Source organism: Trichosurus vulpecula, chromosome 1 (assembly GCF_011100635.1).
Source record: "Trichosurus vulpecula isolate mTriVul1 chromosome 1, mTriVul1.pri, whole genome shotgun sequence".
Taxonomy (NCBI): Eukaryota; Metazoa; Chordata; class Mammalia; order Diprotodontia; family Phalangeridae; genus Trichosurus; species Trichosurus vulpecula.
The window spans coordinates 84,153,711-84,168,708 of record NC_050573.1 but is presented as its reverse complement, the minus strand read 5'-3'; the positions used below and the strand labels follow the sequence as shown (position 1 = coordinate 84,168,708).

General features: G+C 52.5%; 1 protein-coding gene across 1 annotated transcript; it reads right to left on the bottom strand.

Annotated features, from left to right (window-relative positions):
• Nucleotides 1–448: 448 nt before the first annotated feature.
• On the bottom strand, nt 449–10,288 carry MROH6 (maestro heat like repeat family member 6). Its single transcript, XM_036741756.1, has 14 exons — nt 10,010–10,288; nt 9,474–9,626; nt 8,776–8,930; nt 7,542–7,713; nt 7,005–7,177; nt 6,767–6,904; nt 6,346–6,460; nt 5,799–5,942; nt 4,774–4,953; nt 4,392–4,547; nt 3,309–3,428; nt 2,446–2,548; nt 1,353–1,418; nt 449–879 (listed from the first exon to the last, which is right to left on the bottom strand). The coding sequence occupies exons 1-14, from the start codon at nt 10,286–10,288 to the stop codon at nt 641–643; spliced, it is 2,193 nt and encodes a 730-aa protein (XP_036597651.1). The 3' UTR covers nt 449–640.
• Nucleotides 10,289–14,998: the final 4,710 nt, after the last annotated feature.

The following is a 14,998-nucleotide window of genomic DNA, read 5'->3' as shown; positions in this document are numbered from 1 at the left end:
ACTTTGGAAGGGAGTAGGACAGAGGACAAGGATTGGGGTACCGGAGGTATTGAGCGGTTGGGACACGAGGTAGCATGTTGGCTTCTATGGTCTCTCCCTGTCCCTGCCTCTAGCCTTCTCTTCACTAAGGAGAGAGGAGATACCCTCAAGTCTCCTTTTTGGGACCCCCACCTCTTGGGGCCAAGTAGGAATCCCTCCATCAGTCAAAAAGACACATGTAGAAGAAAACTCTGCATTTGGGAAAGGGGTGAGGTAGGGAGAGGGAATACCCACTTCCTCTGGAGAGAGTTTGACACATACAGCCTGGGCCACAGGTTAGATGGATTAAGGCATGATGGGTTCCTGGCTTACATGATCTTGTGGGGCCAGGAAGTATCAATGAGAAAGTCTTAGACACGTCCCTAAGATGCCTGTGACCATCCTAAAGACATCACATCAAATAGACAAGTGTCCAGGGGCTCCACCCTTCCCCCAGGAACAGGCTCCCAGGCAGATATACCTGGGAAGCTTCCCCCCATGAAGGGTTTAAGGAATCCATCTCCATGCACAGGCTGTGAATACCTAGGTGAGGTCTGGGCAAGGGCAAGGGACCTTGCTTACTTGGCTAAACAATGGTCTTTAAACCGAGCTAGGAGACAGCTCAGGATGGCCCCCCACACCCCCATAGGCCAGCCCGGCTCCTAGGCTTGAAGGGGCTGTCCTCATAGACTGGTCTCTCCCGATCTTGGCGGTGGCCCCAGCAACAGAACAGCTGCCAAGGGGAGAAGCTGCCATGTCCATGGGAGTCCTGGTCCCGACACACTAGCCGCACTTGGTGCATGGTGATGTGGGAAACATCTCGAATGCAAGGCTCGGCATCCCACTGCATTTCTCCAAGGTCTGTAGTGGGAAAGTGGCAGGGAAGGTGGCATGTTAGATCCCTGGAAGGTCCTGGTCCTCAGCTTTCCTCCCTCCCCATCAGTCTCCCTGCCACTCTAAGCTGACCTGCTTTCTCCACACCTTCCTTCTTTAGAATCTAGTTCAGAAATCACCTCTTCATGAAGATTTCCTTATGTAGCTGCACCTTACCCCAAGCCTCTCAGCCATCCTTTCTACTCCCAGAATCCACCTCCATCTAGGACGTGTGTGTCCCATCTCCCCCTAACTGGGGACATGACCAATCAGAGAAGATCCTCTCAGGAACCAGTGCCTACACTGTCACACATGCTCCATAGCAAAAGCAGGCCATCCTGCTCCTCACTCTGTCCTTTCACACCCACAAGTCACCCTGACACATATCCTCCTTGCCTTAGCAATAAACCCCCCACTCCAAGAGCCCCAAGTACTCAACATCTCTAGCGTCCCTTGCCTACCATGTAGCAGTGAGTCCACCAGACCAGGGTTAACACAGTCAGGGTCCATGTGATGGATCAGAAACCCTGAAACCAAAGAGTTTGGATCATCAGGCCCCCCTCACCTCTGAATGTGACCAATGTCTGACGAAGGTCTCTGGGGCTAAGCCTTTTACCAAGAAGGAAGAGAAACTGCCACAAATGAAACACAATCCCACTGGAGAAGAAGGAGGGCTGTCTATACTCAGTAACCTTGCTGACAAACACAACTTAAAAAGAATCCCACCAAACGAGAAGGTTTGCAGGAATGGTGCAAGAAGGGTGGACCTGATGACAGTTTGGATTGCCTAGAGTATGTGCAGAAGATGGGAGAGAAGGCAGATCATCAAGGATGAGTACACAGAGATGGCAGGATTGGTGCCAGGGAAGATAAAGCTGGTGAAAAGTGCCAAGGACGTCAAAGGGGCTTTTTAAATCCAGGTTAGGAGCAAAAGACAGATGAAAGAAGGGACAGATCAAGTGCTCAAATGGACCAATGATAACAGGCAGTGAGAGAGGGAAGAACCACCCAACTCTCATTCTGCTTCAGAATTCTCCACCCAGGAAATGATTGGCAGACCAGGAAGGGCTAAAGAAAAAAAGTGAATTGGGAATTGAAACCTAAATGAAGAGATAGAGAACACCTGGCTGCCTTTGATGATGTCAGATCTCCAGGCCTGAGTAAATTCTACTGGCCCCAAAGAAGAGTGTGAGAAGATAACTCCATTCTTTTGCAAAAATGAGGGCCCAAGTGGAGTGGGATACTTCATATGACTTCAGATTTTTTTAACATGTTCTTTAGTTTTGTGGACCCTTTTTCCCTTTTTTTTGTTATACTTATGCCATCCCATAAGTGATGGTGCACTCTGGGAGGGGAGGAAGAACAAGGAATAGAATGGGAAAAAAAAAAAACTTTAAAGAAAAAAATCCTGTGGGTTAGCTTGAGAACAGAAGGCTCTGCTGAAATAGATTCTTAATAAGTTCCCAATCAAGCCCCAGCTACAGGAAACAGAACTGAGTCAGGACCCCTGGAGCTGGCCACCTGGAAGGATGACTATGACAAGCTACAGCTTACCTATGAACATGGCTGAAACTCGGCGAATGGGAACCTGGGGACTCCTCAGGTAGCCCTGGGCCTGGCTCAAGAAGTCAGAGGCTCTGCCAGGGTACCACTGCACCTGAGGACAAAGGGAGGTAAGGTCTGCATTGGGAGAAATGCCTCAGTGCAACATGAGGAAAGCCCATGGGCCCCACTGAGGGAATCGCCTGAGAAGTCCAGGACTTTCTTCATTCCAGGCAAATCTTGCCCTGTGAACAACATGAGTGACCACGGGAGAGGTCTGCTTCCTCCTTGTGGTTTTTAAGGGTCAGCAGCTCTACTGAAAGAGGCTATTCAACTGAGACACTAAATTTTCCCTCTGTGGGTAATCTAAGGACAATGCAATATATTTGCTGAAAGAGACTCCCCAGCAGGGGCTAGGGATTGTGAGCCTTGGATTTCATTGGTGTAGGGAACCTCCTGGCTGAAAGAAATCCCTCTACCCATGCAAGTCTGTACCTTCTCTGCCAAGGTTAAGTGACTTGCTCATGCTCACAGTCAGCATATGCTAGAGATCAGACTTCAGCCAAGGTCTTCTCAACTCTGAGACTGGCACTTTATCCACTATGCCATAATGGCTCCATCTCTGTGAGTCCCTAAGGATGGTCAGCTGGAAGGAGAGGGATAGTCACTGGCATAAAGGATTGCAAATTTCACCTACCCAGGGATCCAAAGGGGGGACATCAGATGACTTACTTGTTGTTTCTTCTAGTTTGCATCTGAAGCTGAGGAAGAAGGTAAGTACAAGTGTGGAGGTGATAAGGGAGGGAGGTAGAAGCTAGCTTTAGGGAGAAGCCCTTCAGGCAAGGCTCTGGTTTTCTAACATAGCCTCCACTGACCAGTCGTCTGCAAGTGCGGCTTAGAGCCTCCGGGCTATCATAGTGAACCATGGCTGAGATTTCCTCCAAGAGACTCCAGCGAAGGAATCGGTCACAACGAGCTAATGTCCACTCTGCACTCTGGGGGGAAAGGAACAAATGAGGGGTTAGGGTATAGTCGGGCCAGGGGACATACACTTCCTTCTCCATTACTGAGAGGACGTGAGAGAAGATCAGAAAGGGAAGGGTCAGGAGAGCCAAACCCAGGGTCCCAACCATTGGCAGGCAGGACCTGTTTCCCAGGGCCATCTTATATAACAGCACTCTGCTCCTGAATCCCCCAGAACATCCTGACCCCCTCCCTCTGGAGAGAGCCAAGTGAAAGAAAAAAGATGAGGGGGTTCAGGCTCTCTCCCTCTTGAAATCACTTGACAGTATTTAGTTAAAATGTAAATATTCCTTGGGCAAGTCACAACCCCAATTGCCCTGCCTTCCCCCTTCAAAAAAAAGGAAATGATAATAATAGAGTATAAATATTCTGTATTTGTGTATCTGCGTAATGGTGGGCTCTCCCAAGTAATTCAATTCAAATCAAATCAATGTATTAAGCACCTGCCCTGGGCAGTAAAAAGTGATCTCCCAAAGAGCTGGCACTGGTTTGTTTTGGTTTTTGTATTCCCCGGAGGAGGGGTGGGGAACCTAAGACCTTCTAGGAGCTTGGGTGGGGCCTTTTGACGGAGTCCAAGTTTTACAGAACAAATCCATTTATTAAGGGACTTTGTTCTGTGAAGTTTGAATTCAGCCAAAGGGCTGCACTTAGAGAGCCACATGAGGCCTCGAGGCCACAGGTTCCCCACACCTGCGCCAGACCGTAACAGACTAGGGATATTATGAACTCTGAAGAATAGGGGGAGGGTGTATGGATTTGGGGCACCCCAAAGATGGATGGGAAAACTTGGGGCTCACGTGGAATAAGGGGGTCCTGGATGGAGGGATCCCGGATAGGGAAGCAGAGGAATTAAAGGGGTTAGGGGGATCTGGACTTCAGAAGGTTCAGGCAGGGGGAGAGAAGGACTGGGTGACAGGGATTGGGGCACCCCGAACCTCAGCGGCATCCAGGCTCGGGTCTTGCAGGCGCAGCAACAGGGTCACTAGGCTGCCCAGCACCAGCTCGCGTACCGCCCTTGCGCGCCGCGGGGAGCAACGACCCACTAAGGTACCGAGGAGCCCGATAGCCGAGGCACGCACAGAATCCTGGTCCTGGAAGCAGGGAGAAGAGTGATCTGGAGGGAGGGCGGGGGTCTGCGGAAGGGGCGGGCATGGGGGGCGGGGCTTAAAGTTGTAGAGGGCGGTGCTCGTGGTTGTGTGGGCGGTGCTTAAGGGTAAGCGGGGGCAGAGGAGAGGAGTGGAAAAAGAAACCCCGGCACTGAGGGGGGAGGAGGCGTTACCGTCCACTGATCCCTCCCCGTTCCCTCCATTCGCTCACGTGGTCCAGCAGCGGCCTCAAGCGCGAGCCCAGGCTGGTGCATTGCGCGCTCACGCGCGCCCGGGCCACAGGCCTCAGCAGGAGCCTCCGGAGCGCGCCCAGGGCAGCCCCCACCAGCCGCGTGTCCGCCTCGCCGAGCGCGCACAGCAGAGCCCGGAGCAGCGTCCCCACGTACCGCGCCTGCGCGAAGCCAGGCCCGTCAGGGATGTCGCCTCGCCTCTGCCCCCCACCCCATTCCTCTTCTCGCCCCCCCTTCTCCACCCCCGTCCCAACCAAGCCCCGTGATGGCTTCTGCTTATAGCTCCCTCTCAATTCTGCGGCCATCGGAAAAGCCCGCATGGCTGCCCCCCCAGAGGTAACAGAGACCCGAACCCAAACTGCGGGTAATTCAAGCACTGCCTGTCTATTTGATGCTCCTGCCCTTGTATCTGAGCCCCTGCGCCCTTTGGCCCGGGTTGGTATTAAGATGGGAGGAGGTTCTGGCCTCCGACAAACCCCGAGGTAGGCTTGTCTTCCCAAAATTGAGAGTTCACTGGTCCATTGCTCCCGCCCCAGGACCAGGAATTCCCTGGGAGCCGGACCTAGTCTCTTTCCCCCGCTTAGCCCCTCCCACCCGGAGCCAGCCCCTCCCCAGAGCACCCAAAGTGCGGGCCAGCCCCACGGGCCAGCACCTCTTCAGAGCGCCCCGCGTGCGGGCCAGCCCCCCTAGGGAAGGGCACCCCAAGGGCGGGCCAGCCGCCCTGGCTCCCCACAAACGGGCCAGCACCTCTTCAGAGCGCCGCTCGTGCGGGACAGCCCCCCTAGGGAAGGGCACCCCAAGGGCGGGCCAGCCGCCCTGGCTCCCCACAAACGGGCCAGCACCTCTTCAGAGCACCCCGCGTGTGAGACAGCAACCCCCCAGGGAGGGGCACCCCAAGGGCAGGCCCCCCCGACTCCCCACAAACAGGCCCCAGAGCACCCCGCGTGCAAGTCAGCAACCCCCCCCCCACCCGGGGAGGGGCCCCCAAGGGCAGGCCAAGCCTCACCTTTCTGCGGTTCAGGGCCAGGTGACCCAGGCCCAGAAGGCCGAGCCAGCGCACAGTGGGCTCAGGGTCCACCTGCCAGGTGGTCAGACGTTGCACGATGGCTTCGTCTCTCAACAGCCTTGTCGTGGGCTGACTCTGAAGAAGCTGAGGGGTTGGGGTAGGGTGACTCAGGAAATGGGCACCTCTGGGTGGGAAGGCAGACCCTAGGGCTGAGGAGGGCCTTGCTTCCCCTCCCCCCCTCACTGTCGGCCTGGGGTCAGGAATGGCAAAGACCTTCCTCACCACCATTCTCACTAACTACATCTGCATTCCAGGGAGGATCCCAGCAGCCTGAGACTATTATCATCACTATTTTACTAAAAGGAAACTGAGGCCCTGAGAAGAAAAGTAATTTGCTCAAGGAACCAGAGCCAGGGCTAGAATTCAGCTCTTCTGCCATCCAAACCAGCACTCTGTCCGTGACCCAGTCCTGGAGGAACAGGGCAGGGGGGCACATGAGAGGCCTCCAGCTTTCTGTGGCCTTTACTCTTAACGCAGGAGCACTCACCCCAGTGAAGAATGCCATGGCAGTCAGGCGTCGGGCTTTATCTGTGCTTTGTAGCCGTGGAAGTAGGTCTGCAAAGAGCCCACGCAGGTGGTGGTCAGCATGAGCCACCAGGGCACTTAGGGGACACAGGAAGGGGAGAGGATAAGGAAGAGCTGAGGAAGGAACCCTGACCACATGTTCCCTATCTTCCTTCTGCCCCAGGACGTTACCCCCGATCCACTACAGTTTCCTCTTCCATCAACCAGGCCCCCAGTCAGTATTTAGTCCTGGTCAGCCTGGAGAACTAGAAAGATTTTGAGACCATCCTCCTGGGATCCCATCCCTTCATCTCTGTTTCCTCATGTTCCCCCCCCCAGGACCCCCGTAATGTCCAGCATTCCTGTGTATCCTTCCCCCAGAGCCTCTGTCCCCATGCTCAGACCTGGCCAGCAGGAGGACACCCTCCAGATGGGTCCCAGATCCTATGAGTCGCCTCCAGCCCCCACTCTGCTCCATGCAGGTCACCACCATTCGACCTCCATCCCCATTGAGAAGGGCCTTCAAAGCTTCCACAGCACAGCTGGAAGTAGAGGAAATGAGGACCAGGAGTGAAGTGGGGTCACCAATTGCCCCCCCTTTACTCCTACTGCCCCTTCCCCCACCTCCCATATCAGTCTCACCTAGCATGGTTGGGGGGAGGACCGAGGACCTTCACTTGAACCTGGGGGGAGTGGGCACACCAGGCCAGCTGGTGCAGCTGTGTAACCAGCGCAATGAGCACTTGTGGGTAGAAGCCCCTTGTGGCAGCCACACATCCTGACACTGCCAACATCTCTCCTAGTGCTCTTGTGGCCTGCAGAGACACACAAGACATTCCTAGATCTGCACTCCTCAAACATAACTGTGACATTCCTGGGACATGCTTTGATCCCATGGTAAGACACTTCTGACATGTGTGAGATATACCACAAACAACACTCTTCAGATGGGTCTGGGGCACACACATCACACATACTGAAGTACCCACACCCTTGAACCAGCCCTTGACCCCTTTCCCCAGGATTCTCCAGGAATCTGTTTTCCTTCCTTCCCACCAGACTCTTAGGTACCAGATCGTTATCCTCTGGACCTCACATGGGGATTCAGAACTCTGCCCCTTCTCCCTTCTCACCTCCATCTTGCCTTCCCTCCCTCGGCCACACTAGGACTTGACTCACAGCCAATGCCTGGGCTTTGGGCTTGACTGCCTGGGGACTCAGGCCTGGGCTGGAGCTGGGGCTGGGACCCTGGATCTGGGGTGGGCCCTTCACCTCCTGTAGCAGGTGCACCAGGACCAGCCCGTTCACCCTCTGGTTCCGGCTCAAGCCTCGCCACAACTCAGCTGCTGCACTGTGGACAAAGGAGGGAGGGGGAAAGTGGAAGGATCTGGGTGGATGGAGGTCCCAGGGTGAGGACTGGGGAGAGGAACCCAGAACCTCTGGGATGGGAGCTCTAGAGCTGAAGGAAAATCCAGACTATGGGAACTCCCATTGGAAGACATGTTGGTCCATGTGGGAAGCCATGGATCTGAAAAGAGATCCTGGGACTGAAGGAATCCTTGGATTTAGGGGATTCACCTTTCTTTGTGGACCTCTTTGTGCACCTCAGCACAGTACTACATAAGTGCTTAACAAATGCTTGTTGACTGACTGACCTTGAGTCCCTGGACTTGGGGGAGACCCCTAGAAGTAGGGGGATTTGGGGACTGAGATGAGAACCAGAGTGTGGGAGGTTCTAGAGGAGAAGTAGAGGAAACCTTGGACATGATAGAAGGTCATAGGACTGAGGTGGATCTTTGAATTTGGGGGAGACTGGGAATGGGGGAGCCCCTGGAATTAGGGAAGACTCCTGGAACAGAGGGGATCCAGGAATGAAAGAAAAGACTGGAACAGATGGGACATAGATCTTAGGGGAAAGACCCTCAGATTGAAGGGACTCAGTGATCGAGGGGGTACCAGGACTGTAGGAAGTCTAGGGGAGGCAAGAGGAAACCTTGGGAGTCAGGGGACCCAGGGACTGAGGATGGGGTGGAACATGGAGACTGAAGGGAAACTGGGGAATGAAAGGAGAACATAGCAACTGAGAGGCGACTCTCCCCTGACTCTCCCCTGACACCAGCCTTTCTCTGCCCAATCTGATAAACGGGTTCATGACCCAGGTATCTATGACCAAGCAGACAAGAAGCCCAGAGTCTTGGCCCCTAGCCCAGCCTGGCTTGTGGGTGTTGGAATGCAGAGCAGGTACTAATTAGGGTTGGGCACTAATTAGGAGCTGGGGAGTGGGTGCCAATTGGCATCACCAAAGCAGACACAACAGCCCTCAGGAGGAGGAAGGGGAGGGCAGCTAGGGATGCCAGGATACCTGGGTTCTTTCCTACCGAGGAGGCCCAGGGGGAGTGGGGATGCCCAATACCTGTCACAGGGCAGAGAGTGAGACAATAGGGTCTGGACCACTTCGTGTGTGTGTTCTGCAGCCAACGAGCAAAGTGCTCTCAGGGCCACCCTCCTTGCCCTGCCTTCCAAGAGCTGAGCCATCTGTCCATGCAGTCCCTGGACCACCTCCCGTACCTGGGAAAGGATGGGTGAGCTCACTCTCAGGGCTCCCTGAGATCCACTCCCTCCAGCCTCTCCCCGAGCACCCCCAGTGACAGTGAACTGCCCATTCCACTTTTGGAATGCTCATTGCTGTGCAGGTTTGGTTCATATGTGTTCAGATCTGTCTTCTTGTACTTCCCATTGCTCCTTGTTCTGACCTCCGAATGGAACAAAGTAGAACAAATGTAATTCCTCTTCCATGGGACAATTTTGGAGATATTTGAAGTGGTACGTGCCTTGCTTTTTGGCCTTACCTTTTAGAATTAGACTAGATGGCCCCTGTAAGCTGTGACATTCTGTTTTGGTATTCTAGTGTTCTGTGTTCTTGGATCCTGGGATTCTAAGAGTCATGTTCTGGGAGCCCAGGAGCTGAGTGAGGGCCATCCCAGGAGAGGATAAGGAAAATCAGGGGCACGGCTTTGAGAGGGGTCAGGGAAAAGGGAGCCAGGGGAGAGATGGGACTCAAGAAAAAGCTGTGTGAGGCTGAAGGGGCTGGGCTTACAAAGGGGTGCTGACCTTTTCTGGGAGCTGTCCACCCTGAGCCTCCAAGGCCGAGGAGAGACTGAAGGCCAAGGCCTGGGTCCCTGAGATACCAGCATCCTCAAGGCAGACCACAGTTTGAACAGCAAAATCTGCCAAGGAACCAGGGACCAGAGGGCTCTGAGGATGCTGGATGGGGGGAGGGGAAAACAGAGAGAAGTATAAGAACAAGAAGCCTTCATCCAAGAGCCTGTCCCTCCAATTTCTCCATCCTTTTTTCCTTAGCTTCATCTAAACTCTGGAGTCTTCAGTGTCTGTCCCTTAGCTGTCATCCCCCTCAATCTACCCCCATAGAGTTCTCCATTGCCTGCTCTTCTTCCCTCCCATCCCAACCTCCCTCTAACCCTACAGGGCCTCTAGCTTTCTTGAAGCCCCTTCTCAATACCACCAACCTCCCAAAGCCTCCAGCTTCTTCCACATACCTGCATCTCTCTCTCTCCTTCCAGCTGCTCACTGGCCCTGTGTGCCCTGGGCTCGAATCTGTCTATCCTCTTCCCCAGTTCACCCAGTACCTGTTCAGGCTCCCAGGGCTGGGGCTCAGGGTCCAAGCTAGAAGCCTTTGGAGAGCTCAGCACCCCAGTGGCAGTATCAGGTTCCAGACTCTCTGTCCTTGGTGCAATGACTAGTTCAGCGGGACTCTCAGACTCCTGGAGGGGCTGCCCTTGACTGGGTCTAGTGCCCTCTCGGCTGATCTGGATCCCCTCAGCCAATGCAGCCAGAGAAAGGGCTCCCAAGGGCTCTGAAGGACCCCTGTGGGCTCCCCCAGCCCATCCCTGCCTCCCTCTAGCCATCTCAAGCCCTGAGGCACCAGTCTTGGTGCACTGTCCTCCTTCCCCCCCAAGACAAGAACTGACAGGAACTCACAGGTGTGGCAAATCTGTCCACCCCAGGGCCTGCACCTGCTGAGATTCACCCTGACTCCTACCAAGGCAGGTGTGGCTGCAGGTGCAGGCGTGTCCAAGCGTGTGCTGGGGAGGAGTTAGCATACAGGCATGGATCGAGGAGCCTCCCTAGGTCCAGATAGGTAGTGATTTTCTCCCCTCCCTCTTAACTTCCAGGAGACAACATTAGTTGGGAATCCCTTACTTTTGACATGCCCATTGAGGGTCCCTTATCCAAGAGATTTAGGGATTACAGGAGCCTAAGATTTAGAATGAAGGGACCTTTGGGATCCACCCTCCTCATCTTATAGATGGGAAACCAAGGCCCTGATCCATGAAGGGAAGTCAGGAGGAGCAGTGGGAAATGTGGGACCCAATGTTACCTTTCCTATCACAGGGTCATTGGCCAAGAACTTAAGTCTGAGGTGAACAATGTGGCCCTCTCTGGGTTGCTTTTGAGCTGGGGGTGGACTCTTGAAGAGGAGCTAGTTCACTACCCTGGATGGAGCTGCTGAAAAGCAATCTAAGGTCTGCTTCTCGTTGGGCAACTGTTTAATTTCTGGCAGAACAAAGAAGTCTACAGGAGTTTAGTCAGAATCTGGGCAGTTTAGACAGAATTCAGGGCAATGATGCAGGGAGTCCCTCCCAGCACCATGTGTTCAGATCAGGAAGAGTGCTTGTTTGACCGTCCAGAGGCTAGCCCAGTCCTGGAAGCTAGCCTTGGAGGGAGGATGGGCAGGACAGTTTCCAAGGCTGCCTGAAGCCTGGTTGTTATTTATTGCTACTGTTATAGGCCAAAGGGGCTGGGTAGGATCTTTCTATTGGCTGGCCAGGCTGAATCCAGGGAACCTGGCATGCTTTTGAAACAGTTGTGTGGCACAAATGCAAATTTATTGGGTTACTGACCTTATTCCAAAGTTTTCTGTGAAGAAAACATTCAGTCATTTTCAGTCATGTTTGACTGAATTTGACCCCATTTGAGGTTTTCTTGGCAAAGACACTAGAATGGTTTACCATTTCCTTTTCCGGCTCATCTTACAGATGAGGAAACTGAAGCAAATAGGGTTAAGTGACTTGCCCAGGGTCACACAGCTAGTAAATGTCTGAAGCCAGATTTGAACTCAGATCTTCCTGACTCCATGCCCAGTGCTCTATCCACTATGTCCCATGGAAGTGAACAACAGGGCAAGTGGTTGCCATTGGGGGTGGGGCAGGGGTTGAGGCAATTGGGGTTAAGTGACTTGCCCAGCATCACACAGCTAATAAGTATTGAGTGTCTGAGGCCACATTTGAATTCAGGTCCTCCTGACTCTAGGGCTGATGCTCTATCCACTGCACTTCCTGGCTGCCCCTGCCATTTATTTTCCATTTCAGTACCTTCCTTCCTTCCCAGTTTCTCACCATCCCGCCAGGGCTGGGGCTCCAAGGAACTTTGCCAGGGAACAGCTGGAGTTCGGGAAGCAGCATTATAAAGATGTACCCTCTGGCTCTCAAAATGAGAGAGGCTGCTTTCTAAGGGAAGTATGACGTAGGACAAGAGGCTCTCCAAAAAAAGCATTGCTTTCAAAAAAAGGCAGAGATGGCTAGGACTTTGTCCAGGGTCACAGAGCCAGAGTCCAAAGCCGGGTCCTCTGACTCAAAATCCAGAGCCCTTCCTGGAATATGGCACCATGTGTATCCATGTACCTGTGTGGTATCTGTGGACCTTGCCCTGTGGGAATGGGGAGCTGAGGGCCCCTCCTGCTTAGTGTCACAGCGATACCCGCTACCCACTGGCTTTCCCTGGCGATAAATAAAATCACAGAATCTCAGAATAAGAAGGGACCTTAAAGAACTTCTAGTCCAGGGGTGGGGAACCTGCAGCTTTCAGGCCACAAGTGGCCTTCTAGATCCTTAAGTGCAGCCTTTTGACTGAACCCAAATTTTACAGGTTTGTTCTCTAAGATTTGGATTTAGTCAAAAGGCCACACTTACGGATCTAGAAGGCCACATGTGGCCTGAAGGCTTAAGGTTTCCCACCCCTCTTCTAGTCTTATCCATACCAAAACAGAAAGGAAAGGGAAAAGTGTGAAATACTCACTAGGTGCCAGACACTATGCTGAGCATATACAAACACAAGCAAGAAAGCTAACCCTGACCTCAGGGAGCTTACAGTCGAATAGGGGAAGACATCAGGAATCCCCTCTTCAGCATCCCTGCCAAACTCCCTTGGTCATCATCTAAAACCTCTGAGTGAAGACCTCCAGGGGTGGTAGAGCTCACTGCATTCCCAGAGCAGTTCTTCCTGCTTTGAGAGAGCTCGGATTGTTAGGGAACAGAAATCTGCCAGAAATCTGTTTCCTCCTAGTTCTTTCCCCGGGGACCAAGCAGAGCAAGTATATTCCTTCTTCGTAACAGTCCTTCAAATGCTTAAAGACAGATACCCTTTGTCCTCTTCCTCCTCCCACATACACACTCTGCAGTACTGTAAGTAGGGGAGATGGGGAGTTGGACCAGGCCTAGGAGTCTTAGGGATGTTTCCTCTGGACATCAGGTACTGGTCTCCCCCAAGTTAACACAGTGTCCTCACATTAGCCTTCACTCTGTCTCCCTCCCACCTTGGATGAGGATGTATGACGTGATATGGAGGTGAAGGGGCTAAGAGGATGATCCAGGAATAGCTACAGTCGTTTGTTGTTGTTCAGTCGTGTCTGACTCTCTGTGACCCCTTTTGGGGTTTTCTTGGCAGAGGCATCGGAGTGGTTTGCCATTTCCTTCTCCAGCTCATTTTACAGACAAGGAAACTGAGGCAAACAGGGTTATGTGACTTGCCCAGCTAGTAAGTGTTTGAGACCAGATTTGAACTCAGAAAGATGAGTCTTCCTGACTCCAGGCTCTATCCGCTTCACCACTATAGTGTCGTAGAAAGAGCCTGAGTCAACCAAAGGACCTGGGTTCTGATCCCACCACAGTTACTTACTACCTGTATGACCTTAGTTAAGTCCCTCAACCTTCTAGGACTATCTCTTCATCTATTAAAAAAAAAGACTAAGAATACTTGGGCTCCACACCTGGCCGGCTCGTTGTGAGGAAAGTAGTTTGTGAACCTTCAGAAGACACTGCATAAAGGTGAGCTGTCTGTGTTGTTTGGCTTTTAGGACCAAACAAGCTCTCATACCATGGAAACGGAGGCACAGGGAAGGGGCTGTGACAAACAGAAGATCTCAGGTGGGCCATGAATCTGGGAAGCCTGACACCGGGCCCTCTTAGAAGCCAGCAAGCTAGAAGCACGGAATGAAATAATCACAGGAGTGACCGTGGGAGAGAGACTTCCCCTCTCTGGGCCTCAGTGTCCTTCTCTGCAAAATGAGGGGGTTAGAGGAGATAATCTCTGTGGTTCCCTTCCAGCTCACCTAGGCTGGTTGGTCTAGGCTCTCATTTATGAGTAATCATCTGGAAGGAAGTAACGATCATAGGGGATGAAAAACAAGGAGTAGGAATGGGACAAAAATAGTCAACAAGAGTGACGATGGGGAGAGTAACAAAAAATTGGGAGAAATAGTAAGAAGAGGAATAATTTGAAGAATAAAAAATTGGGGGGGAGGGGAGCAGTAACAATGTCTGCCCCCAGAACCTGGGCTCTTTAAGGAATGCCTGCGCTTCATAGGAGGCTTCCCAGGATGTCTCAGGGCTTCCTAGCCTCAAGGCACCCTGGGGAGAGGCAGGGCAGTGGCAGCCCAGGCAGCATTTCCATCATGTGATTGTTTCATTTCCCGGTGCTTAACAGAGTGCCTGACATACTGACACTTAATAAATGCTTCTTGATTGATTGACCCAAACCCTCAGTTCCTTGACCAAGGATATTGAGGACAGTCTAAAATTAAATCGATAAGAAATTTATTCATTCCCTCCTATGTGCCCAGCCCTGAACTGAGGGTGGGAAGGGACAGTGGGGAAAGAATCCACCGCCCTTGATTGGAAGTCAGGACACCTAGCTTCTAGACCCACTTCTGCCTCAGACAAGTCTCTTTCCCTCTCTAGGCTCCAGCTTCAGCCTTTCTAAAAAGAAAGGTTTGGACTTGGTGATCAGACTCTGAGCTCCCTCTGCTCTGTCTCAGGTCCTCTGGGCTACAGAGCTAGAGGAAGGGCCCGGGGAAGGAGAGAAGGAAAAGATCAGGCCTGGGCAGGGATCAAGACCGTACTCTGTCTAGTAGAGCCAGTCCTACTGAATACTTAGGCTATGGGAAGCTGGAAGCACTCCCCGGAAGAGTCCCCCCCAGTCAACCCTGAGTCACCCAACCAGGCTGCCACACCCCCAGGCACTGAGTCACCTTGTGCCACTCATATCCACTTAGTTACCCAGACATTCACCAGTCAGGGACTGAACCAAGTTTGGGAATAATAATAGTGTTAATTTCTAACTTTAAAGTTTATTAAAGTTCTTTTTTAAAAAAACAGGCCTATGAGGGAAGTAGTAAATATACCATATCCATTTTACAGCTGAGAAGACTAAAGTCAAAAGGGCGGCAGTGTACTATAGTAATAAAGAATGCTGAATTTGCTGTTAGGAGAAAAATTCATTCAAATCTTCCCTCCAGCTCTCACTAGCTGTGTGACCTTGGATAAATCACTTAATCTCTG

Excerpts from the sequence above, each read along its gene's own strand:
- MROH6 (XM_036741756.1), bottom strand. The coding sequence starts at position 10,288 with ATGGCTAGAGGGAGGCAGGGATGGGCTGGGGGAGCCCACAGGGGTCCT. Across the intron at positions 5,943-6,345 it reads CCATGGCATTCTTCACTGGG|CTTCTTCAGAGTCAGCCCAC; the intron begins GTGAGTGCTCCT and ends CCAACCCCTCAG. Across the intron at positions 880-1,352 it reads GGTGGACTCACTGCTACATG|ACCTTGGAGAAATGCAGTGG; the intron begins GTAGGCAAGGGA and ends TTCCCACTACAG.